Source organism: Myotis yumanensis, unplaced genomic scaffold (genome assembly GCF_028538775.1).
Source record: "Myotis yumanensis isolate MYYU_CA2020_CCGP unplaced genomic scaffold, mMyoYum1.0.hap1 SCAF_6, whole genome shotgun sequence".
NCBI classification, from domain to species: Eukaryota; Metazoa; Chordata; class Mammalia; order Chiroptera; family Vespertilionidae; genus Myotis; species Myotis yumanensis.
The window spans coordinates 3,456,256-3,482,321 of NW_027223757.1; the positions used below are offsets into that span (position 1 = coordinate 3,456,256).

The 26,066-nt window shown below is 53.4% G+C and overlaps 1 protein-coding gene across 1 annotated transcript in view; it reads right to left on the reverse strand.

Annotated features, from left to right (window-relative positions):
- The window catches only part of SLC22A3 (solute carrier family 22 member 3), a 63,024-nt gene extending 44,150 nt beyond the window's left edge, over nt 1-18,874 (reverse strand). Inside the window, exon 1 of the mRNA XM_070417381.1 lies at nt 18,425-18,874. Coding sequence (XP_070273482.1) covers nt 18,425-18,874 — 450 coding nt within the window. The remainder of the gene's footprint in view (nt 1-18,424) is intronic.
- Nucleotides 18,875-26,066: the final 7,192 nt, after the last annotated feature.

Consider the following 26,066-nt stretch of genomic DNA (forward strand, 5'->3'; position numbering starts at 1 on the left):
TGGGGTGGATGGAGTGGGTGCACAAATTCATGCACAGGAGGGGTCACTCCACCTGGCTGGTGATCAGGGCCAACGGGGGCCGACTAATGGGGGCCGAGGGAGGTTGGCTGGCCCCGGGAAGTTGGCTGTGGGAGCGCACTGACCACCAGGGGGCAGCTCCTGCGTAGAGTGTCTGCCCCCTGGTGGTCAGTGTGGCATCATAGCGACTGGTTGACCAGTTGTTTGGTTGTTCAGCCACTTAGGCTTTTATATATATAGATAATTGTTAGTGGGGAATCAGAGATGAGTGAGGGTGGGGGTGGAGTTTATCTTCATAGAAGTCTTTCAATAATATTAATAGCACATGAACTTCAGGAAGTAAAAATGTAAAAAACACAAAAAAAATGTGAAATCTAATGAACAAAATAAACTGAAGAACAAAATAGATCCAGAGACATAGAAGCATGGAACAGTCTGTCCAACCTCAGAGGGATGGCAGGGAAGGGTGGGCAGACGGGAACAGATCAACCACAGAACTTGTGTGCATATATGCATAACCCATGGACACAGACAACAGGGTGGATAGGCCTGGGGCAAGGGGCAGGGGCGGGCTAGAAGAGGTCAATGGGGGAAAAGAGGGACATATGTAATATTTTCAACAATAAAGATTTAAAAAATAAAAACCCAAATCAAGAACTGTGCTCTAGATAGAGTTAAACCCTTCACACTCATTCCAGGCAGATTGCAGCTCTGACACGTTGCCATCCCTCCCTGACCACAAGCGGCTACACAGGCAGGACTGGGGTTCTGCATGCTGGCCCCCGAAGGTGGTCCTTCAGGTGTCCTGGGGCACTGTTTGTCTACACCTTTTTTCTTTCTCAGGACTGGATCATTTCTATGGGTCTACCTTCAAGTTCACTTACTCTTCCTCCTGCCATTTCCAATCTGCTATTGAGCCCATTTAGTAAATTTGTCATCTCAGTTTATTATAGTTTTCAGTTCTAGAATTTCCATTTTTAAGTTTCTATTTCTCTATTGAGATTCTCTATTATTAAGACCATTTTTTCCTTTAATTCTTTGAACATAGTTTAATTGGTTGAATGCATTTATAGTTGTTTTAAAGTCGTTGGCTACTAAATCCAACACCGAAGACCACTAGAGTCAGCCCCTTTTGGCCACTTTTGCCACTCTGCTCCCTCCCACCCACCCACACCTCCTCCCATGATCACATTTCCTGTTCTTTTTCTTATTGGCTTGAGCTGTCGAAGGGCGGGGCTTAAAGCTGGCAGATAACAGTCATGTAGGCCTCTCTGATTCCTGTTGTGCTCTCCTAATGATTGTAGGCTTTTGTTCCGGTGGGAAGTTAACTTATCTGGACTCACACTGCAAACTCGGACAGCCTGTGAGGACAGCCTGTGATACAGCAGTCGGTAACTTAGCTCAATTTTATGGCTTCTTGGCAGTGGCCTTGTACAGCCTGGCCCTCTGGTGGTCACCTCTGGGATTTGGGAGGAGGTTACATTCAGATTCCGGGATTTGTGCTCTCTGGGGCTCTCCTGCTTCTGGGGAATCGCCCCCGCTAACTTCCAGCTGGTCTGCCAGTGGGAGGCTGTGCTCTCACGCCCAGCAGGGATGGCTTGTGCTTTCTGCCACCCAAGCTGTGCATGGGCTGTGAAATGCAGTCAATTAATAAGTGAGGTGAAAGAGAATTTTTATGTTATTTTTTTAACACAAATTTAGTTAGATAAAATTGGAAATTAGCACATTTTGGTTCTAATAACATAATACCTACATTATAATATTTAATTTCTACATTTAAAATCACATGAAATTAGCTTTCAGACTATAAAATAATTCTAAAGTGAATGTCTTAATTTCATTCAGAAGATTAACTAGCTCATCTATAATAATAAAAGCGTAATATGCAAATCAACTGAACGACCAAACAGCAGAATGACCATCTGGATGACCTTCCAGACGACCACGCTATGACACGCACTGGCGCCAGGCCAGCCAAGGCGGGTGTGATGCGATTAGTCGGGGGGCCCCGCCATCACCCCACGATCGCCCCAAAGAGGGAGGCCCAGGCCACCGGCAGGTGGGACGATCGATTCGGGGGGTGGGGCCGAGGGGGGAGTGAACTCCGCAATCACCCCAAAGAGGGAGACCCAGGCCACCCTCTGCGCAGCGATCGATTGCAGGCAGGGCCTCCCTCTGCTGGGCAATCTATTATGGGGCTCCAAAGAGGGAGGCCCAGGCTACCCAGCTGGCGACTCTGTGGCAGGTGTGTGGGGCCGGCCAGCGATTGCCCCGCAGAGGGAGGCCCAGGCCAGCCAAGCGATTGCAGCCCACGCCTATCACCCACAGAGGGAGGCAACTGGTGTGGGGGGGGGGGGGGCAGTGCCACACATATGGCAAGCTGTGGCACAGCAGGGGTGGGGCCAGCTGCCGCCAGCTGGGGGAAGGAAAGCCCCGATAGGCCCTGATCGCCGGCCAGGCCTAGGGACCCTTCCAGAGGGGTCCCGGATTGCGAGAGGGCGCAGGCCGGGCTGAGGGACACCTCCCTCCCCGACCGCACACCCCGCCACCCTGTGGACAAATTTCATGCACTGGGCCTCTAGTACTGAAATAAATGGGTCCTTCAGAATTTCCTAGCCAAGTTTTTTTCTCTATTCCACTGAACTATTGGGGGTATAATTGAATGAAGTGTTAGTGTCATGATGTGGGAGGTTGGAATCTCAGACGTAAAGCATTTCTGATGTTCTCTTTGCCTCTGCCCCCTCCACATTACATTGGCTCCCTTCCTGGCCCAGCTTTCCAGATCGATAGAAGGATGACGGCTGGAGTAGAGGTGCCAGTTATCTCTTTGCTAACAATGTCTCTATCATGATATCATTACTCTTACTAGTTGCGCAGATATAATTTAAGAAAATGAGATAAACAAATTTACTGCTTCTTTCTTAAGCTTAACTAAATATCTGTCTTAATTTACATGCTAAACCTTGAAGATACTGTTGGATAATTTTAACTATTAGTGTTTAAAATAATGCACTCATCCACCTTCCCGCTAAAGCAGAGTTCATGTAGAGCTACGCACAGTATCTGACTCATATTGTGCCCGAGTTCTGAGCCCCGAGACCCGGGCCGGCCTGCGTGCTGGCGAGGAGCTGGCGCTGCGGAAGCTGCTGCATGACACACACGCTAACACCTGACACCCGGAATTCAAGCCTCGCAGGGGACACTTCCTGCCCAGAATGGGTCTGCTGAGCAGCTTTCTCTATTACCCAGGTAGTAACCTGCCTCAGAATAACAACAGGTCCTACATAGGGTATTAGAAAGAACTTAAGAAAAAAATTCCTCAGGAAAAAGGAAACAAAAATAAATAAATAAATATATACACACATGGGATTACAGCAAACTAAAAAGTTCCTGCACAGCAAAGGAAACCATCAATAAAACAAACGTAAACCCACTGAATGGAAGAAGATATTCATCAATAATGTATCCAAGAAGGGATTAATATCCAAAATGTATAAAGAACTCAGACAACTCAACACCATAGAAACCAACAACCCAATTAAAAAATGGGCAAAGGACCCGAATAGACACTTCTCCAAAGAGGACACACAGAGGCCAACAGACACATGAAAAAATGCTCAAAGTCACTGATCATCCGAGAGATGCAAATTAAAACAATGAGGTACCACCTCACACCTGTCAGAATGACTACCGTCAATAAGTCAACAAACAACAAATGCTGGCGCGGATGTGGAGAAAAGGGAGCCCTCGTGCACTGCTGGGGGGAATGCAGACGGTGTGACCACTATTGGAAAACGGCATGGAGTTTCCTCAGAAATTTAAAAATGGAACTGCCTTATGACGCAGTGATTCTACTTCTGGGTATACATCTGAAAAAAACCAAAAACACTAATTCAAAAGAATATATGCCCCCCTATGTTCACTGCAGCATTATTTACAATAGCCAAGATATGGGAGCAACCCAGGTGTCCACCAACAGATGACTGGATTAAAAAGCAGTGATATATACAGTGGAATATTACTCAGCCATAAAAAAGAATAAAATCTTACCATTTGTGACAGTATGGATGGACGGAGAGGGCATTATGCTAAGTAAAATAAGTCAGAGAAAGACAAATACGGTGTGATTTCACTTATATGTGGGTCTTAAGAACAATATAAACAAACAAAACAGAAACAGACACATAAATACAGGGAACACACTGAGGGTTGTCAGATGGGAGGGGGTTGGAGGTCCGGATGAAGAAGAGGAAGGGATTACAAGGTACAAATTGGTAGCTACAAAGCCGTCATGGGCATGTCAGGTACAGCATAAGGAACATGGTCAATAACACTGCGATGACTGTGTATGGTGGCCGGTGGCCCTGGAAATACCAGGATGTATCCTTTACAACATTATAAGGCTTAAAACTCATCATGACCATACACGTTCAGATGCCTTTTCTGATTCTTTGGTTTTGGACAAAGAAGGTACCAAATGAACTATCATAAAACGAGAGACGTGGGGACCTTTACTGGCACGAAAATTAGTTCGATCACATTTGCTTGGCATTTTGAAAACAGTACCAGGGATAGGAGGAGGAATTTTTCTCACACATAAAGTGATAATCGGCAGCTTGTGGGCTGTAAGACCCAGGGGAAGAGCAGGAAGAATGTCATGAGCCATGTAGTGCAGGCTGGGGGAAACAGATACAGGAAAACTAGTAAAAACTGGTTATAATAACAACAACAGCAACACCGGGAACGAGCTTAATCGTCCTGTTTGAGGACAGTAAACACACGGCCGTCTCTATCTGTTCTTTGGGAAGAAAGACACCACCTGCTCGCACCCCCACGGCCCCGCCTCCCGAGCAAGGGTGAGGCGGTGCCCTGTTAACTCCGGGGGCCCCGCCCCGACACCCAGCCTCCAGCGCCTCTAGAACCTGCGTCGAGGACTCCTGGATGCGGTACTGCCCCGCGTCCCCTAAAGAGGAACCTGAGGATGGAGAACACCCAGGACAATTTACCAGATTTTCGCTCCTGCCTTTCAGTATTCCTGGCAACACTTTTTCCCCACTTGGAAACCACAGTTGCCAAAGGTTTTCATAATCCAGTCAGAACAGGGAGCAACACACACACCTTTCAAACTCTGCCAAAGCCCGTTTCTAATGGGACGCGTGCTGATGACACCGCCCGCCACGCCGGCTGGTGACACAGCAAGAGGCCATGTGAGACGCCCTCTCCAGCCCGAGAGGAGCCTGCGGAACCCAAGCCCGGCCCTTCCCCAGCGTAACACGTCTTTTTAAATTTCTAACAAAATCACCGACTTGGATAGGAATAGTTAGAAGTCAGATTCGAACCTTTCACTGCCTCTAGCTCAGACACATCCCCCTAGGACAGCGGTTCTCAACCTGTGGGTCGCGACCCCTTTGGGGCCAAACGACCCTTTCACAGGGGTCGCCTAAGACCATCGGAAAACACACATATAATTACACATTGTTTTTGTGATTAATCACTATGCTTTAATTATGTTCCATTTGTAACAATGAAAATACATCCTGCATATCAGATATTTACATGACGATTCATAACTAGCAAAATTACAGTTATGAAGTAGCAACGAAAATAATTTTATGGTTGGGGGTCACCACAGCACGAGGAACTGTATTAAAGGGTCGCGGCGTTAGGAAGGTTGAGAACCCCTGCTCTGAGTAAAGAAACACCAATAATGACACAGGCTTCACTAAAGGATCTCTCCTTGTAAGTGAGCCGCTGCCATCCTTTCTTCTCCACGCAGCACTGCCCGCGTTTGCTCTAAAAGCGCCTACGATGGTGTGATGCGGAAAAGCCGGGACCACAACAGCGGTTTTCTCTCTCTCGAAGCCTCGCTCTCAGAGTCCCCATCGCTCTCAGAACCAGTAGCTTGGGGGACGTTTCCACACCGTTAATACAGTCTGAGCCGCGGTCTGCGTTCCTGTTGTCTAGCTTAGTTTGAGCCAAGAAAAAGGCAAGCAGTCAAGGTGACACTGGATTCTAGAACCTTCTCTCCTTCGCAAAGCAAACAATTGTAAGACCAAGACACATAATTCTTTTTTTTTTTTTTTTACTTCGGGTAATTTTTATTTTTCAATTACAGTTGACCTATAATATTATGTTCATTTCAGGTGTACAACCCAGTGATTAGATTTTCCGTAACTTACTAAGCGATCACTCGGATGAATCTCATACCCACCTGACAGCACACATGGTTATTACAATATTATCGCCTACATCCCCCGTGCTGGACTTGACACCCCGTGACTATTCTGTGACTACCAACTTGTGCTTCTTCACCTCTCCCCCTTCTCACCCAGCCCCACCCCCCTCCACCTGGCACCCACAAAGAGATCCTCTGTGTCTATGAGTCTCTCTCTGTTCTGCTTATGCGTTTGCTGTGTGTTTTAGATCCCACGTAGACGTGAAATCACCTGGCGCGTGTCTCCCACTGTCTGACTTATTTCACTCAGCACAGTGCCCTCCAGTCCCTGCACGTTGCTGCAGAGGCAAGATGTGCACCTTCCTTATGGCTGAGTCATGGCTGAGTCACGGTCCACGGTGTGCATGCGCCACGTCCCCTGCACCCGCCCGCCTGCTGGTGGACACCGAGGACGGAGAGGAAGATGCTGTGAGGTGGCCCCCGAGACTCACACCCAGGGTCGCCAGGTGGCTCCCGTGCTGGCTCCCCACAGCGCATCCCCACCTGGTTTCCCTTCTGATGGAGGAGGAGAGACTTCCCAGGAGGCGGGCATGCAGGGCTGCAGCGGCCTCCTTGGGGTGGGGGTGGGGGGTGGAATGCGAATGAAATGTGGCCTCACGAGGAAGGTTACACAGGTAAACGCCGGCACGGGCAGGCCGGAGGCTGTGCTGCTCACAGAGGGCGTGTCCCTGGGAAGGTGAAGAACGGCGCACACCAGCCACCCAGACGCATCTCCAAGGGCGTCCCAGTCCCCAGCAGGCGCTGGGGGGAGGGGGCAGTGGAGGTGATGCAACGCGTGAAAGTTAACCCGCATTACTCGTGTGTCACCACGGGAATCAGTCCTGGTTCCTGGAAGTGCGTAGGCCCAGCAGACCAGGCCGCCCCGCTGTGCCAGCTGCCCATGTGCTCGCTCCAGCGGCCGGAGGGCACGGGAGGGGACGGGGGAGCCCAGCATGAGCAGAACAGCGCCCACAGCGTGAATCCCGCTCCGCCCCGAGCACAGGCACACGGTGGCGCTGTACACGAGACCAGGAACGAGAGGGGAGCGGACAGCCGGGGTGTTGGACCCTGCTGAGGGCTGAGTCTGGGGGATGGTGGGACGGAAGGCGTCACCCCTGGTGGAGGAGAAAGAGGAAGGTGAGAATGTGGACGGGAGGTAGGCGTCCTCAGCGCAGGGACCTGTGGGCATGGGGCAGTGTCCTACCGAGAAGATGCCCTTGAGCTTGTTCATATGTGGTGGCAGCGAATGCCGGGGGGTGGGGCGGGGGGCCAGGCCATGGTGGTGCCTGGGAAGTAGGTGGGACCTAAGCGCAGGGAGAGACTGACCTCCATGGGGAGGGGCTGTTAGGACCCCCCTGAGACAACAGGAGGGGAAGGGACAGACAGCTCAGTTCTTGTCTTGGTGGAAGAATATTGAAACAGCTTCCTGCCGGTGGTGTGGCTCAGTGGTTGACCCATGAACCAGGAGGTCACCGTTCGATTCCCAGTCAAGGCACATGCCCAGGTTGTGGGCTTAATCCTCAATGTGGGGTGTGCAGGAGGCAGCTGATCCATGATTTTCTCACATCATGGCTGTTCCTCTCTCTCTCTCCTCCCTTCCTCTCTGAAATCAATAAAAAAATTTAAAAAATACATTGAAACAGACTGTAGCTATTAAAACCTGGGTCCTATTCAACTCTTAATTCCTTCCAAATGCCGAAATCGCCGTTCTGGTTATTCAGATCAAGAGAGGCAGTTCCGCTTTCACGGGTCTGGTTCACCGGCCTGGCCTCCTGAGCCCGTGCTGAGTGGAGAAATGCCCGCGGTCACTGGTGACCATTTCCAGAACCAGCTGCCCTGGGCAGAGGCTTCCTCGGCCGTCCCTCCTCTCCCTCTCCAGGAGGCCCCTCCTGCGAGGACAGCCAGCCGCTGGGATCCCCTTGGGGGAGTCACCAATGGCGCCATCACCAACTAGAGGCAGGAGACCATGTCGGTGAGCTCGGGAAGTGTCCCGCGGTCACGCACGCTCTGCCCCTCCAGGTCTCCACCCGCAGTCCTGCTTCTCACCCACCGTTTCCCACGCGGAGACATTTCGACAGTGTTTTCTACACAGAGCTGGACCCCGGGTCCCAGGGCACCAGGTGGGAGCCCTGTGTTTATGCGGCCACCGTCCCCGCTATGACGCACCCAAGTTGTTCGCCACTTTTCATTACCGTCCGTCTGTGAATCAGTTGTCCTACCGGAGCGCTGAGGGCGACCAGCTGTCCGGTTTGCCCGGGATTCTGCCTGCCGGGTTCGGCGCTGAAAGTCCTGTCACAGGAAACCCTCAGTGCCAGGGAACGGGACAGCTGGTCACCCCGAGAGCCCCAGTGCCGGCCTAGAGGCAAGTGGGGGCTGGCATGCAGAACACAGCACGGTAAGGAGAAACTCCGCAGGCAGACCACGTGGGGGCTCTGGGCAACCCCTTGGCTCCGGCGGGCCGGGGGGTCTGACGCCCGGTGGATGAGAGACCGAGGCAGGAGCCCGTGTGCAGCTGTTTGCACACGGAGGCAAACACGGTGAGCACGGCCCCAAGAGTTCAAGACAGACTCTGTGCGGGAACCGATGGTCTATTGGTCCCTACGCCGACCCTCTGCCCTGCTCTGAGCATCTCAGCCTCGCCTGCCTCCTGACCCGGCTGGGGGAGCTCCAACCGCCACTCCAGCCCCTGGCCTCCCTGCTCAGGGCCTCCACCTGGTACCCACTCTGGGCACACGGACCGAGTGAGGCAGCTCGTGCCTGGGGAGGAACTCGGTCCTGGGAGAAGGAGCCAATGGAGGATCCCTCCTCCTTCCTCTTCCCACTCTGTCCAGATTTACTGACGAATTTTTGGTGCTTTCAAACGTGTGAAGGAGAGCGCCTCCTGTTAGAATCTTCTAGTTTCTTTCCAAATCCCTTGCTCAGAAAGGGGCCGGGAGAAGGCAAGGTGCAGTGCGGGCACGCCTCTGAGAGTCCAGGACAGTAGCCTCTCCCAGGTCCAGGCGGCCCTGGCCAGGCGACAGGTGCAGGCGGTGCCGGGCTGCCGTGCCGGCGGCCAGAGAAGCAGCACATTCTGCTTCAGGGCCAGAGGGCTCCGTGTGCTCTGGCTGGGCTTCTGCGTGGGTGGAACCTGCTCTTGGAGGCCACAGAGCCCAGCAGCTCCAACACCCTCCACGGCAGATCGTCACCCGGAACGTTGTTCGTAAGGAATTAAAAGTCCACTCACACAAACGTAACGAACTCCGCCAACAAAGGGCACGGCTGTCTACGAGGTGAGAGGCACTGGGGTCCTGTGTGCTTCGGGGAGAGGTCGGAGGCGTCTGGTCACCGCTCCCGCCCTGAAGCAGCTTGTGACATCACGAAGGTGGAGTCAACCCAGACCTGGACCAGCAGGCCCCGCGTCGGAGCAGCGGGAAGAGCTCGAGCTCTGGAGAAAACGCCTCGATGGATAGCGGTTCTGTCCGTTCCTACCTCTCTCTGTGGTTTCGACAGGTTGCACACCTGCTCTTTCTGTTTTTCATGTCAAACGGATGTGATATTTACAGGTGGAAGGATTAAATGAGATGCTCTGCTGTGCGGGCGATGCTCTGTGATTGACAGGCCTGGAGTGAGCTCAGTGATGCAGGCTGCTGTGAGGGCAATGTTCTGTGATTGACAGGCCTGGAGTGAGTGCAGTGATACAGGCTGCTGTGAGGACGATGCTCTGTGATTGACAGGCCTGGAGTGAGTGCAGTGATACAGGCTGCTGTGAGGGCGATGCTCTGTGATTGACAGGCCTGGAGTGAGCTCAGTGATGCAGGCTGCTGTGAGGGCGATGCTCTGTGATTGACAGGCCTGGAGTGAGTGCAGTGATGCAGGCTGCTGTGAGGACGATGCTCTGTGATTGACAGGCCTGGAGTGAGCTCAGTGATGCAGGCTGCTGTGAGGACGGTGCAGAGCCGCGGACGCCGGTGGGTAGCTGCGGCCAGGCTGCAGGACCTGGGTACAAGCCTGCTCCCTACCTGACCCCGCAGGCACCTGGGAGACTTCATACAGGAAGGGACCCCCCCCCCCCCACATCTGTCCTCCAGGAGCCTCTAACTGCTGGGCACGTGGGGCCACCCTTATCTCCAAAGGTGCCCCCCCCCCCCCCCCGCAACCAGCACACCTTGTATCAGGAAAGCTGACCCTGTTCTTTTATGTGAAACGTGAGCAAACGCTCCTGTAGGTGCTGCCAGACCCCTGCCTGCGCCCTGCAGCTCCGGGGCTGTCTATTCCACCGCGATTTCCCAGGTTCAGGAATGCCCGGGGCCCCACCCTGCACCTCCCTGCTCCGCCTGCAGTCGGGGCACAGCGCAGGGTCTGAGCCAGCCCAGCCACCCCAGACGAGACCAGACACCTGAGGACTCGGGGCCACATTTAGTGACAAGAAGCAAGAAGGCAGAACTGCATGCGATTCGCTCTCATCATCAATGTTTCTCTCCCTCTCCCTCCCCCTCCCTCTCCGGAATCAATTATGCATGTGTGTATGCGTGAAGAACTCTGTGGGAAGGGTTGGGAACAGTGTCCTTGCCACTACGGAAACTCCGAAATGTGTTTCTTTATTTGATAGTTTTAAAATCGATGCCAAATTAATTTCAATTAGTTTCAATTTAATTTTCTCACCTACCCTGGATATGAATATGTTCTCTCACCCCTGTGACTTCCCTTGGCAAGTTTGCTTTGAAACGCAAGCTTGAGAACGATGAAAGGAAAATCATTTCGCATACACATCTGCGAAACGTCGCTTTGCAAAGCCCTCCCGGTAACGCACACACGGCCTCTCCGCAGCCCCTTCCCCAGCAGCGTCTCAGGCTTCAGAACAGGGGGGTCTGGCGCCGGCCTCCTGTTTGTGTCTTGGTGGCAGCGGCTGAGGTCCTTGCCCCAAGAGCTGGGGACACGCGTGCTGTCTTTCAACTTGTGCCGTGGCCACGGGCGCTTCCAGTTGGCAGAGCCGCGTGAAACCAGAGCCACCCCGTGCGTACGCGGGGCATCAGCAGCAACGGAGACGGCATCTGAGCCTCGAGCCGCTGGCCAGCAGGGCGGCTGCGGAGCGAGCGCTGGACGAGGGAGCCGCTTCCCGGGGAGCCCTCCCCTGCCTGGTGTCAGCACCGTCCAGGCGATGGATGTCTGTCTCCTCTCCGGAGAGAGGGCACAGTCACCCCAGCCCCCTGAGCTTGTGACATGGGCTCCCACTGCAGACACCCCACTACGCTAACGGCAGAGACTTTCAAAGCCTTGGGACCTCATGGACACGAAACCGTCTCACGGGTCCCATTGCCCTGAGCAGCGGGGCTACTGCTCTGCCTCGATTCCCTCCTCTGGCCAGCACGCCCCGACGTGGCCTGGCCCATCCCTCTCTGACACGGGCCTCCCTGGGGGCTCTGACGCTGGACACCACAGGACTGATGGCATTTCATAGAAAACCACCATCTTACCCAGGCTGCCTCTGTGTTGTCCAAACAGTAATGAAATGGACTTTTAAAAATATGAAAGAAAGAAAGAAAGAAAGAAAGAAAGAAAGAAAGAAAGAAAGAAAGAAAGAAAGAAAGAAAGGAAGGAAGGAAGGAAGGAAGGGAGGAAGGAAGTAGACTTTAATCCCAAAGTAAAATTGCATTCCACAGTCTGATGGATGAACTCACGCCTTCCCTGTGAAACTCCCATATCGGCATTAGAAGCCACAAAAAATGACACAATCCTATCTCAACGTACAACTGCTAACTCAGCAGACACCAACCAAGAAGAAAAGCTGACCAGCTCGCTGTCATCAGGCAAATGTATTCACGATGCATTGTGCTATCAGAGGTCAGAGGTCAGCAAAGGCCAGCTCCAGGGTCCAGTCCGGCCCACCACGGACTCCCTCTCTCCCTGCCCCTCCCCCACTAGCTCAGGACTCTTTACGTGTTGACAGGAGCTGACGTTTTTGAGCATCACACGTGGCCAGGCACGGAGACACGCACTTTGCATCCCTGTCAGACCGATCTCTAAGGCAGGTGTTATTAAGCCCATTCTAGAGCTAAGGAAACCGAGGTTCAGGCAGATTCTGTGACTTCCCCTTGAAACTGAAAGACAGAGGAGCTGGGGTGTAGGCCCAGAGCTATCTGACCCTAAAGGACATTATGGACTTTCCACCATGCTAATCTGCCTTATGTCAAGACTCTCTAACCCAGTGGTTCTCAACATGTGGGTCGCGACCCCTTTGGGGGTCGAACGACCCTTTCACAGGGGTCGCCTAAGACCATCGGAAAACACATAGATAATTACATATTGTTTTTGTGATTAATCACTATGCTTTAATTATGGTCAATTTGTAACAATGAAAATACATCCTGCATATCAGATATTTACATTACGATTCATAACAGTAGCCAAATTACAGTTATGAAGTAGCAAGGAAAATAATTTTATGGTTGGGGGTCACCACAGCATGAGGACCTGTATTAAAGGGTCGCGGCATTGGAAGGTTGAGAACCAGTGCTTTAACCCAGACATCAAAAAGTAGACGCATGTGCCATTTGGTGTATCCCAAATGTCGTATAGCCCATTGGGTTGTGTCCTGCCTTTGCCCGAGGCTCCCCTGTAAGGTTTGCTAAGATGCTGAGGGAATGTGGTTCAGCTGTGGGTACCCTCCCCTAACCGCGTATAGGATGTTACTACCAGCTGACCATCTTTGGAGAGCCCCAAGCTTTCTGGAGAGAAACACGGCATTTCATCCAATAACATCCCGGACTCCTGCCTCGAGGGAAAGGGGTGGTGCTTCCGCCCCAAGGTCTGCAGCGTGTGCCGGGGAACTGGCACAAGCTTCAACCACCCATACGGCTGTTCCACCCATGATGCTCTCGTCATGCTCCTACAGAAAAACTCCCAGCGTGTCTCCATGTGTGGTCCATGGACCACCTCCGTGGGCCTCACATGCTTATGAAAAAGGAAGGTTATTGATCTTCTGAGTCCAAGTCTCTGTGGGTGGGTCACAGGAATGCACCCCACCCACTGCCTCCAAGGGCATTTAATAAATGGCTATAGAGGAAATGAGGGTGAAGACGAGGAGAACAGGGCATCCTTCTCCTCATCTACTCCTCTTGGGCTCCTCCTTGTCCTCACAGGCTGAGGTCAAGGTCAGTTACAAGAAACTTGGAGTAGCTATATTAACACCAAAGTAGGAATTGAGATAATATACATCATGGATTTAAATAGGGTCCTTATCCTATATAACAAAACCCTAATATGCAAATTGACTGAATGGCAAAACCTCCGGCAGAATGACCAGTCGCTATGACACGCACTGACCACCAGGGGGCAGATGCTCAATGCAGGAGCTACCCCCAGCCCAAAAGCCCTGACCAGCAGTGGCGGGGGGCGGGGCTGGTGAGCAGGTGGCACCAGGCCAGCCAAGGCAGGTGTGAGCAGGGGCCCTGATCACCCCGCCGGTCGCCCCCCAGATCGGCTCTGATCGCCGGCCAGGCCTAGGTACCCTACCTGTGCACTAATTTCGTGCACTGGGCCTCTAGTGCTATAATAAAAGGTTTGATTCACTATGTAGATTTAAAAATTCTAGACTTGGGGAGTTGGGTGGAGGGAAAGGGGAGAAAATGGGAGACTCTGTAATACTGTCAGCAATTAAAACAAATAAATCCTAAATTTGTTCACACATGCACCCAATCAAGTTGCCTCATGTGCATAACTTCTAAAATCTCCTGGAAATATAGGGAGAAACTGACAAGCCCACCAACATAATGGCACATTTCAACACTCTTTAATTAGTCTCGATAGACTTAGCGGATGGAAAGCTGATTAAAATCTAGAATATTTCAACAATACCATTGCCAAGCTTCCAGCATTGGGCATCTATAAGCCCTGTGCAAATACAGACTCCACCTTCATCTCAAGCAGGTATGAAACCTTTATAAAAACTGACCTCCTAGACGGCCCAAAAGCAGGTTTCCATAAAATTCAAATGAGCAGCACCATACAGACCACATTTCCCGACCACAAAGTTATATCAGAAGTCAACAATTAAAAGATAAAAACATCGACACACATTTGAACATTTAAAATAAGCCTCAAAGTAAATCATGGGCTAAAGAAGAAAAAATAACAGAAGTTTAAAATCCTGCCGATTGAATAATTAAAATCTGTGTTTCAAAACTTGCTGGGTGCAGTCAGAAAAGCACAGAGAAGCAAATCTATAGCTTTAAAGACTGAGACCAGAAAAGCCTGGAAGTCCCTGGGCTGAGCGCCCGACGGAAGTTGGGAAAAGCACAGGGAGAGTAAATCCAAGAGGCAGAACAAATAACAACGCGGAGAAGTTAATGAGAGAGAAAGTGAGGCGTCATAGTTGGCCCTTTGAAGTCTTCCCAAAACAAAGGCCCTCCTGCTGAGGTTGACGCAGCAAAACCAGGGAAGACACAAATCACGTTAGAAATAAAAACAGCACAAAGTGAAGATCTTTCTAGAGAGCCCAGAGCCCACGAGAGATTCAGTCCAGACTAAGACTCAGGCTGAGTCCTTTGTCCAGGACCCACACAGGGCACTTCCCTGTGTAACAGACAGTGAGGACAGAATGCTGGTGGCAGGGACGTCGGCGCCGGCCCACCCGCTGGCCTTTTGTCCTGGGTCGGATGAGACAGAAGCAGAGCAGAGACCCATGGAGCACGGAGCACGCAACAGCCCAGCCCAGCGATGAAGCAGCCGCTGCTCCAGCAAATGGACCCTCCTTGATTGTGGGAGGAAACTGGGATTCGGGGGGAAAACAAGGACGAGTCGGTCTATTTCTCAAGGCGCCCTGAAGCCCGGCTCCCACTGAGCGACTCAGAGGAGCTCCCACCCTCCCTCGTGTCCACACAAGCACTTCAACATCCTGACGAGAGTTCCAAAGACTCGCTCCTGGGCGATGACCTGACACCTTGGGTGATGGGCCCGGACTTCTCGGCATAGCACCCTGCTCTGGCCGGCCCACGTCTGGCAACTGGAGAAGGGTGAGATGCGGACGTTAGGAAGGTCTGCCCGCAGGATGTTAAAAGCAGATGAACTATCCGGGCCCTGCCTGGAGAGGCAGGAACAAGGGGGGAGGGGGCAGGGGGTCGAAAGGGCAGGGCACTTGGCATCAACTTCTGCCTTAGCTCCTTGGCGCGGCCTCGCTGTGTAAGACGCAAAGAGGGCGGGGGAGGCTTAAATGCCCATTTCGCAACGTTCACATGGAGCGTCCGGCGAGCCCTTTCCAGGAAACAAAGGCTCATCCTCCCGTCTGCTGCCCTGGGTGACGGTCGTCCTGACACCATGAAACGAAGCACAGGGCACCTCAGCCAGGAGACCCAGTAGCAACAACGTGGGAGCCTCGAGGAGACTCCCTGTGGGCTCTGAGGTGCTACTGACCGGGTGTCTTGCTGTCTGACTTGCTCCAAGGACAGAGGCTGCACGGAGGAGAGGGGACCCTCTTACAATCAAGCCCCATGCCTGACCCAACTCGGCTGAGCTAGGTCTGGGCCTGGGTCTCCGCAGGTCCTGTCCCCTCTCCTGTGCAGGGACCTTCTCTGTAAGCCCAGGACAATGATACCCGCCCCCCCACATGGTGCGAGGATGACACAGCACAGTCACACGGAGACAGTCTGGCGTCTGGTTGCCTCCGCCTTATATACTCCTCTCCGTGATAAGTATGTTCGACTGCACGTCTCTGAGAGCACGTTGGGCACACGGTGTTAGCCAAAGGCAGAACTGAAGTTCCTTCAACCATTCGGACAGAATATGGAGGAACAAGAGCGAACTGGGTCGTGTTCTAAACCAAAGACAGCAAACTACTGGCCGCGCAGAACTGAGCGAGGATGAGCTGTTCCGGATGGCTGACTTCCCGAGGAGGTGGGGGAGCTTCCTCTCCAGGATCAACAAATTCAAAACAAACCAGAAGAAGCAAACAGCTCGGGAGGTTTTAAACAATCTCTCTAATACACTTCAGAACTTGCCAGCGGCCTGCAGGAGTGCATTCCGAATGGTTTTACTTTTCCTTGAAGATTTTTTATAATATATATTTTTATTGATTTCAGAGAGGAAGGTAGAGGGAAAGAGAGAGAGAGAGAAGCATCCATGATGAGAGAGAATCATGGACCGGCGGCCTCCTGCACGCCCCACACTGGGGATCGAGCCTGCAACCCGGGCATGTGCCCCGACCGGGAATCGAACCCTGACCTCCTGGTTCATAGGTTGATGCTCACCCACTGAGCCCTGCCTGCCGGGCTTCCTTGAGGATTTTTGTCCTTGTTCTGAGCACAGCGAGCAGCCACCCAATGACGACCCTGACGGCATCTGCAGGGCCGCGAAGGGCTCAGCCCAACCCATCATTTTAGACTCGAACGAATGCTAAGCCCTGAGGGGCTGGTTCACCCACGTCGCCCAGCTCCCCGCAGTCAGGGCCCGACCCGGTCTCCTGCCCTCCCGCCTCCCCCACTGCCTTTTTGGAGCCACTGACCTAGAAGAGACCACCCCACCCTCCTTGAAATGACCCCAGAAAGCTTGCAACCACCTCAGCACCCCAGAATGTTGCTGGCGTGTCTGTCTGGGCTTAGTTCACACATTCTGTGTCTCCCTTCTCTGATGTTCATAAACCACGTGTGCTCCTGGAAACGCCACTCGAGTGTGCGTGCATTTTGCCTTTAACGTTCACAGTACTTTGTTTGAGATGTATGTACATGCCTTTAAAAGTCAGATGTCTTCTCTCCCAGCCCGGTCTCCCGGCTGGCCTGGGAAGTAAGCGCGGAGCAGCCGCGCTGAGTGCAACAGAAGCCGCGGGCTAACACCGAGGCTGGATGCAGGCTCCTGCCCTGTCCACACCCCATCCACGTCACCCACTGCCCCTGGGAAGCCCCGGCAACAAGACCACTGCAGCTTATAAACGCCCCGTGGATGCAGTAGCAACGGCAGCACCTCAAACACAGGCACACGCCCCTGCCCGGCTGGGCTGCTGCGGGGTTTCAGCTCCAGAGCCCTGAGCATGGGACCACTCCAGGGCGCTAACACCCACCCACGGCATCTACCAGGCAGTCCTCAAAGACCCCAGCCCAGCCCCAGCCCCAGCCCCAGAGAGATGAGGTCGGCAGACCAAAGACCACCACTACCAGCGGCTGAAGCCACAGTTCGACTCATTCAAGTAGGTGCTTAAAAGAAACTGTTAATGTCAATAAATAAAGACACCATTTTTTTCTTTCCCGGCCTGCCTGAGCACATGCAATCGTGCGTTTTTGTTTTGTTTTTTAATTAAATGGATCCGTGATTACAGACAAAGTTCAATAAAACGGCTCCTCCCTCCTCCCAGGCTCCTGGGGGCTGTCCCTGTGTCTGGGGCTCAGGAAGGAGAACCAACCTGCAGGCTGCCCAGCACAGGAGCAGGCCTGCCCGCAGGGGGTGGGAGTCACCTGCCCCAGTGCCCTGCCTGCCCGCAGCACCGACGGAAATGTGGGGACTGCCCCCCCCCCCCCCCCCGCGGTCCCCACTTAGCGAGTGCGTGTCCACTTTATAGGGCAGGTAGCCTTTCCTGTGATTTATTCGCAGAGAAAAAATTAAAATCGTTCAGAACCGCCGCTTTCCCAACGCCTCTCGGCGGCTGCTCTTTGCCCCACAGCAGTGTGACCAAAACCATGTCCTGGGAGAGCCTGGACCTTTGTCCCCTTGCGGTTCAGATCATCGCTCTGGCAACTGGAGAAAGTGGCGCTGCCTTCAAAGGGTGTCTCTCCTTCCCTCTGCCCCGCCCCCACCCCCACCCCCACCCCCACCCCCACCAGGAACCCATCACCCGCTCAGCCTCCGCCAGGGAGGCTGCGGCTCTCCCCCGCCAGCGCCCCCCAATTTCCATTAGTGCAAACGCTTCTCAGAGATAACGGACATCGCAGGCATGCTTAGACGCCTCCAGGGGAGCGGGGGGGGGGGGGGGGGGGGGGGCGAAGTGTCCCAGAACCTGACTTCTCCGAGTTTTCTTCCCACCCGAGTCCCAGCTTCTCTCCGTTCACTGGTGGAGGGAGACGCACGAGGGCACTTCGCGGGCATTGTCGACGCAGCACTTGCAAGAGGGGATGGCCCAGGTCGGTCCCCAAAGGTGACCCCAGGTGCCAGCGCGCAGGGACCTTCCGGGCGTCCGTGGGGGCGCAGCGCCCGTCCCCTCCCCTCCCCGCCCGTGCCCGCGGCGGCGCTCACCTCGCTGATCACGGTGGAGTGGGCCTGGACGTAGCGCCAGCCGCCCCGACAGGGCACGAGCGGAGCCGAGCGGTTGGGGAAGGCGGCGAGCGGGTCGGCGCAGCTGAGCGCAGCGGCGGTGGCATTGGCGTTGGCGGTGGCAGTGGCGGTGGCGGGGGCGGGGGCGGGGGCGTCGGCCGCCTCCAGCAGGAAGCGCTGGCAGCTGCCGGGCCCCGCGCGCTCGGGCGCCGTGCGGTTCCACTCCTCCTCGGCGCTCCAGCCGCAGCGCTCGGCCAGCGCGGCCGCGCCCGGCCCGCGGCACCAGAAGCGCTCGGGCCGGCTGCCCAGGAAGACCACGGCCACGAAGAGGAAGGCGAAGGTGACGCCCGTCAGGCACAGCAGCAGGAACACGCGCCGCTGGAAGCGCCCGAACTCGCCGGCCCGCTGCAGCGCCTCGTCGAAGGAGGGCATGGTGCGCGCCCGCCGCCCGGCCTCCGAGTGGCCGCGGGCCGCCGGCCGCCGCTGTACCCGCCGCCTCCCCCGTCCCGCGCCCGCCCCTGGGCGCCGCGCCAGCGCCCCGTCCGCCCGGCCCGCCGGCCCCCGGCCCGGCCGCGCCGCCCCCGCCTCCCTCCCCCGGGGCGCCCGCCGCTGCCCGGGCCCCGCTCCCCAGGGGCGCGCCGTGGGGGCCGGGTGGGCGCGGAGGGGCCGGGGCGCCCGGCCTGGCTGAGCGCCATGCGCGCCGGGACCGGCCGGGTCTGCGAGTGACAGGCACAGCCTCGGGCCTGGCGCGCGGCTCCATTCGGTCCCTGCCAGCAGCTGGCGAGCTCCAGGGGAAGAAAGTACCGCGTCACCACTACTCCCGGCTCCTCGGACTTGGCCACTTGGCCTCCGGAGTTCCGAGTGCAGCCCAGGGACCTGGCGACGCGCACCGGGTCCGCACCCGTGCCCTGAGTCGCTCCTCCAACCCCCTCCCCGCGGGGCACAGAGGTGGCTCCACGCAGCCCTGGACCCGGCAGCCGGTTCCCAGGACCCTGAACCGATGGCACAGGCAGACCACGGGGGTTAGACTGTGAAAGTGTCAGCGAAGGGCCTCTGCTTTAACTGCTATCGCCCGCAGGCTCTCTCCCGGCCTCGTTCTAGAGACAGAGCTGTCTTTAGTGCCGCCTTTAGCGGCTTGGTAATGCCCGCCCCTCCCCGACAGGGCATGCAGGGGAGACCCAGTTTCTGGATCTCGATGCCAGCCTCCGCAGGGAGAAGGCAGGCTGGGAACGTTGCAGGCATCACGCAGATCCTGACTCACCTCTCACTCTATGGGGCTGAGACACTGAATGGCACATTCATTGGAGACGATGCTGTGGAGACACCTGGTTGGATGGAATAGTGCTCTCACAGCACAGGAGGGGCCGCAGTGGACGCCAGTGCTGCCCGGCCCCTGGGGTGGAGGAGACACTGTGTTTGCTCCTCATCTGTTGCAGACCAATAGGTGGTCTTACTGGACATGAACAGCTGCCTCTCACGAGGCACAACCACATCCGAAAAGGTCTGCACCCTGTTCCCGAAGCCGGGCCCAGCGGTCACACACCTGGATGCCGTGGGGACGTCAGTTCGGTATAAAAGCTTCTTAATGCTAGTCAGTTTCTGCACTTGCCTGAGGGCAGACAGAGAACAGTTCACAGACCAGCCCTTACACGGCGTCCTGTGCACTCCCTTCTGTGTAAAGGAGCATACAGATGCCTCCATTAAAATTCTTTATTTTACCTGGGCCCTGGCCGGTGTTTCTCGGTGGTTAGAGCGTCAGCCCGAGGCCTGAGGGTCTTGGGTTTGATTCCCAGTCACGGGCATGTACTTGGGTTGCAGGTTTGATCCTCAGCCAGTAAACCAGTCGCTGTGTCATCTCTTTTACTGTAAAATAACTATAAACATGCCATGAGTTCGAGGTCTATTTTCCTTAAAATACAAAGACAAAATGTACAGTAATCCAGGTCATGTTAGTGCAGTGCATATGTTAACACACGTTTCCTAATGCAGGTGGTTGGAGGCCAGAAGATGAAATACTCAATTTTGCGAGAGTTAAAGCTATGTCTTCATGGGAAAAGGTGGAAGTTCCCTGAAAAATCCAAAACAACCCCTTTTTAAAATGTGGCCCAAAGGAAGAGGATGAGGAGAGCAAGACCTGCAGGAAGTGTTAGTGTAAGTGGCAGTGTTATCTGGCTGCTGGGCAGGACTATGTACAAACACACCTGTTCTGGTTTATTCTGTCTTTTTGTCAAATTAATTGTGGTCTAGATGGTTTTACCATTTACCTTGCGTATAACGATTGGAGGGCTACGTGTGAGACACCACCACACACACCATCACAGATACTGCGCGGGGAGAAGGCCAGGTGCTGAGGGAGGCTTGTGGGTCAGGACCCGTCCGAGGGGCACGGGGCGGGGGTTGGGGGGTGTTGATAACAGGCCTTGGCCGCATTCTCATTCTTAGACTCTGAGGTTTAGGGTCTAAATTCTTATCCCAACTGTACAGTGAGATGAAAGGTATGTGGGGCGTTCATTTTTCCCAAAAACAGGTTAGCGTCTCTGTATGATGCCGATCTGCCTCCGCCCCTGCAGAGCGCGCTGCACGTGGCTCTCTCCACACGGAGGGGAAAGCGGGCCGTCTCCCAGTCATCTCTGGGCAGCAACCACATCGAAGCCCCTTCTCGTTCTCCTGGAGGGGTCCTCAGAAACGGCAGGTCCCCACCTACACTGACCGCACTCCCTAAGGCAGGCTGCCCCCCATTCCAGCCCATCACCCTCCCCAGCTGTCCCTCCCAGCTGTCCCTCCCTCCCCACTCCCATCTGACCACACGTCCTCCAATAGCTCATGGAACAGACTCTGCACCCAGGACTGTACCATGCGCTTCACCCCTGATCCCTTCTGCTCCTCAGAACCATGCTAGGTGAGGATTAACAACAACAAAAATTAAAATGACTTCACTTGGGGATTTAGTACAAATTGATAATTAGTCCATAACATTATCAAAACCACATACGGTGCCAGGCAGGTACCATATTTACCGCGATGATCACTTGTAGTTTATGTAAGGTGTAAGCACCGGGTTGCACACCTAAGCTACTATAATATTGTATGTCAGCTGTAACTGAAAATAAAAAATGATGAAAAATAATAAATAAAATAAAATGACCTCACTCAGTTTATAGCAGCAGGTGGGACTAGGACCGAGGCCCACACACTATTAGACATCACTATCTCAGTTTAATTTTTAAAGTCGTTATTTCTGCCAAAACCGGTTTGGCTCAGTGGATAGAGCGTCAGCCTGTGGACTGAAGGGTCCCGGGTTCGATTCTGGTCAAGGGCATGTACCTGGGTTGTGGGCACATCCCCCGTGGGAGATGTGCAGGAGGCAGCTGGTCGATGTTTCTCTCCCATCGATGTTTCTGACTATCTATCTCACTCCCTTCCTCTCTGTAAGAAATCAATAAAATATATTAAAAAATAAAAATAAAAAAAAATAAAGTCGTTATTTCATAAATAACTTTGGGGACTACAAACGTAATAAATTCTAGAAACTGCAAAGAAAATCTGTACCTTTTAATACCAAAATTAAAGTAATTTGCATAAATATAAAACCTACTTAGCCTTTAGTCAAATAACATTGTCAGTTAAGTTTTTTAGAGTACTATATAATGGGAGATTTTGTTGTAAAAATAAAGATTTTTTTTTTTTGCATTTTAACACTGGAAAAAGAAATGATCTAATATTCCAAAGCATTATCCTTGTTTAGGAAAAGAAAAAAGGGAACCGGTTGACCCTGGGGAAGCTCCTTCCCGAGGTCACGGGGGCGTGTCAAGGTCAGCGTCCCGGTCTCAACCACACCCCATGACCATGCAGGAGCCAGTTACTGGGGAAACTAGGTGAAGGGCACACAGAAACCCTCTGGACTATTTTTGCAACCTCTTGTGAGCCTGAAGCTATTTCAAAATAAAAGGTTATTTTTACAAAAAAGGTAATGAGGACCAGTGGGGAACACGTGTGCCAGAACCGCCTGTGCCGTGGGGCTCTTCCTTTCAAGGACACGCCCTCCCTGCACCCAGGCCCAGGCCCTCCTCCGGCTCCCCTCCCTCCTCGGTGTCACAGTGGCTCTGGGAATCCGCTCCAGAACTCGGGGGCTACATCGAGTCACGGGCTCAGAGTCCTCGGGGAAGGCGTCCGCGGGGAAATGCTGCCTTTTTCGCAGAATCAATTTACAAGTGCGGGCTCGGAGCCACAGGCTGCTTCGAAATAAGCGTTCGTCCTTAGATGGGCAAATAAGAAGTTCTTACTAATACAACCACCACTCATGGTTCCCTAAGCCAAGATCTTAACAGAAGGCTATGACCAGCCCTCGCTGGTTTGGCTCAGTGGATAGAGCATCGGCCTGTGGCCTGAAGGGTCCTGGGTTCAATTCCGGTCAAGGGCACGGACCTCAATTGCAGGCTCAATCCCTGGCCCTGGTTGGGGCCTGTGCGGGAGGCAACCAATCGATGTGTCTCTCTCACATTGATGTTTCTCTGTCTCTCCCTCTCCCTTCCACTCTCTCTAAAAATCAATGGGAAAATATCCTCGGGTGAGGATTAACAAAATAAAACAAAGACTATGACCAAAAAAAGAAGAAAAAAAAGTGTGTTTCTTCTACTTTTTTACTGTTATTGGTATTGATTATTGATTTTACTACAAAAGGCTCGTTGTTTTTGCTTAATAAGTACAGTCACACGGGGCATGTAGGGTTCTGTGTGTGCATTTCATAACACACCTACAGACACACCGGAGTGGTTCATATTCGAGAAGCTGGGCCTCCTGGTCACCCCAGCCTGTCGCAAGCACAGCTCCCGTCCCTTCGCTCCCATCCTCATGACAGTAGGCTCGGTCCTTCTCTCCTGCCTCGGGCATCTCTGGAGTCCCCAGAGCTACCCAGGGCTCCCCTTTATGTGCGCCCCACATGCAGTCAACAGTTCTCTGCTTCCTCCTGTGCCCTGCAGGAATCTCCGAGACAACGGCGGTCAGGGTCTTCCGTGTCCTGCGGAGTCGCATCCCATTCCTGGCCTATCCTCACGCCAGAGCCCGTGTTGAAAAGGAAGGTGTTTTCCCTGGTCCAGGAGGGAGTAGACCACGGCTTCTCGGGGCGGGGGGATGGGGTGATGGGCATGAACTGAGTTTTGTCTCATGTGAAACTATAGAACAGGATGGTGATGTGGACAGGGGGCAGGCTTTTGTTTCCTTTTTTTGTTTTTTTGTTTTGTTTTGTTAATCCTCACCCAAGGATATTCTTTCCATTGATTTTTAGAGAGTGGCAGGGAGGGAAGGAGGGAAGGAGGGAGAGGAGTGGGAGTGGAGGGGACTGGCCGGGCGTCCCCTCAAGCCTCAGCCGCAGTGCCCACTTCTTCTCACCTCCCGTTTATCCCTCGGGCTGTGTTTGACCCCCAAATACAGTCAGGGTTCAGACTGGTTCCCACAGGCCTCCTGGCTGCATCGGATCAGAGGGCGTGCCTGGGCACCCGTCCTTAAACATTCTGTCTGTGAGCCCGGAACATAGAGTGTGGTAGTGCTCACCTATTCAGCCAGCGGGTACACACCTACCTCTCAGCTCCAGCCCCGCCAGCTCTCTGTCACGTGCCAACACTGGCCTTCCCACTGAGGTTTTCTGTACTCACTCATCTGCCATCTACCCTCTCGGGTACGAACTCCTTCCCAGTTACTAAGGACCTTCATTGATGCCTCAAACCCACTCCAATTCCTACCTATATCTTTCATCCTCTCATCTGAAATGCCATCTCTTTTCACTGTCTTCTGCCTACACACATCTACTATACAGACACACACTTACATCATTAATATCTACACCTGTGTCTTTCTTTATATATATATAATATTGGTTTCAGAGAGGAAGGGAGAGGGAGAGAGAGATAGAAAAATTAACGATGAGAGAGAAGCATCAATTGGCTGCCTCCTGCACACCCCCTACTGGGGATCAAGCCCACAACCCGGGCATGTGCCCTTGACCAGAATCAAACCCTGGACCCTTCAGTCCACAGGCCGACACTTTACCCACTGAGCCAGACCAGCGAGGGCGACACCCATGTCTTTGTAACCACACGGCTAGGATTCCCCGTCCAGTCTTAGAAACGCCACTCACTCTCACTGAATCTAGTTTCCTTGTTGGTAAACTTGAGGTAAAGAACAGCATTAAACCCCTCAGGTCATAGAGAGAAAGAAATAAAACCGTGTAAGCTGACTGTTCAGAACAGTCTTTATTGGACAAAAAGAAGAGTTCAATCGACGTGTTAACTATTTTTCAAAATTCTTTCCACTTGCGAGTTGCACTCAGTCCTCCTTCCCAGGCCTCTTTGCTAAACCCCACTTGTTCCTCTGACTCCGGAGTATCTGTACCCAGGTTGGACCACTCTGCTCAGTGCACGCCCTCAGCGGGAGCCACGCCCTCCGACTGTGTCCTACACATCGTCCTCCTGTCTCCTCGTGGACAGCCAGGAGCACATGGCATTACGTGTTCCTCTTGTCCGTGTTTCCCAACGCAACGCCAGACACCTCACGGGACAGTCTACAAATCACCCGTCAGCTCTTGTGTTATTTAAGGGATACTCCATGACTCATTCGGTGAGTCTCTGAGAATATTTATACTACCTGAACCTCTTTTTTAAATGCTTTGTTCTAATAATATCTTCCCCCCACACACGAGCGGGGAAAATTAGTCTTCGGTGGATTCCAGAAACGATTCTTTCCTATTCACCCAAGAGAGAAAGCCATGATCTCACATCATCGAAGTGGGCCCCGACGCCTGACGCAGTGGCTAATTTCTGCTCCACTGACGTTCCTGATGCGCTTCTGTCCCGCCGGTCTGGTCCCGGGAAGGTGGTGCCAACACCAGTTCACAGAGGAAACTTGGCAGGCGGGGGAATCTATGCCCTGTCGCCGCCCGGGCATTCTCTAGGCCCCATGGCGGGGTCCGCACTCTGTGTGGGGACAGATGTGCGCTCCACGCAGTGCGTGGATGTGCCAGATCCAGCGAGAGACAAGCTGATATCGATGAAATCTTCCCATGCCGGGAGCCGGTCCATCCTTGCTGTTTCAAGGGACCTGGCATATATAGCATACTGTTCTTAATATGTTTGCTCCCTTTAGCGCCATGTGTTTTAACCAAGGTCACCTCTCCGAGAAAGGTTGTTTCCCCAGGTGGGGATCTTTCCTTGAGGTTAGGGAGGGGATACAACCCCTTAATTAAGTGCCAGGCGGGTAGTTAAGCTACATAATCTTTAGTCCCTGGAATGGAGATAAGAAACGCCCTAACCTTTGTAATAGAAATTGACAGGATTAAAATCGGCTGGTATAAATACGGATGTAACAAGACAATAATCATCAGATCCACATCAGCTCCTCATCAGCTCCTCATCAGCTCCTCATCAGATCCTAACCAGAACCTAGTCAGAGAACATGGCAAAAGATCCTGGACAGAACCTGGCTACAGAACTTCACTGGAGAACCTAGACAGAACATGGCAAAAGAACCTGGATAGAACCTGGCTAAAGAACCTGGTGACTGAACCTGGCTGGAGAACCTGGAGAACCTGGCTGGAGAACCTAGCGAGAGAACATGGCACCAGAACTTGGTT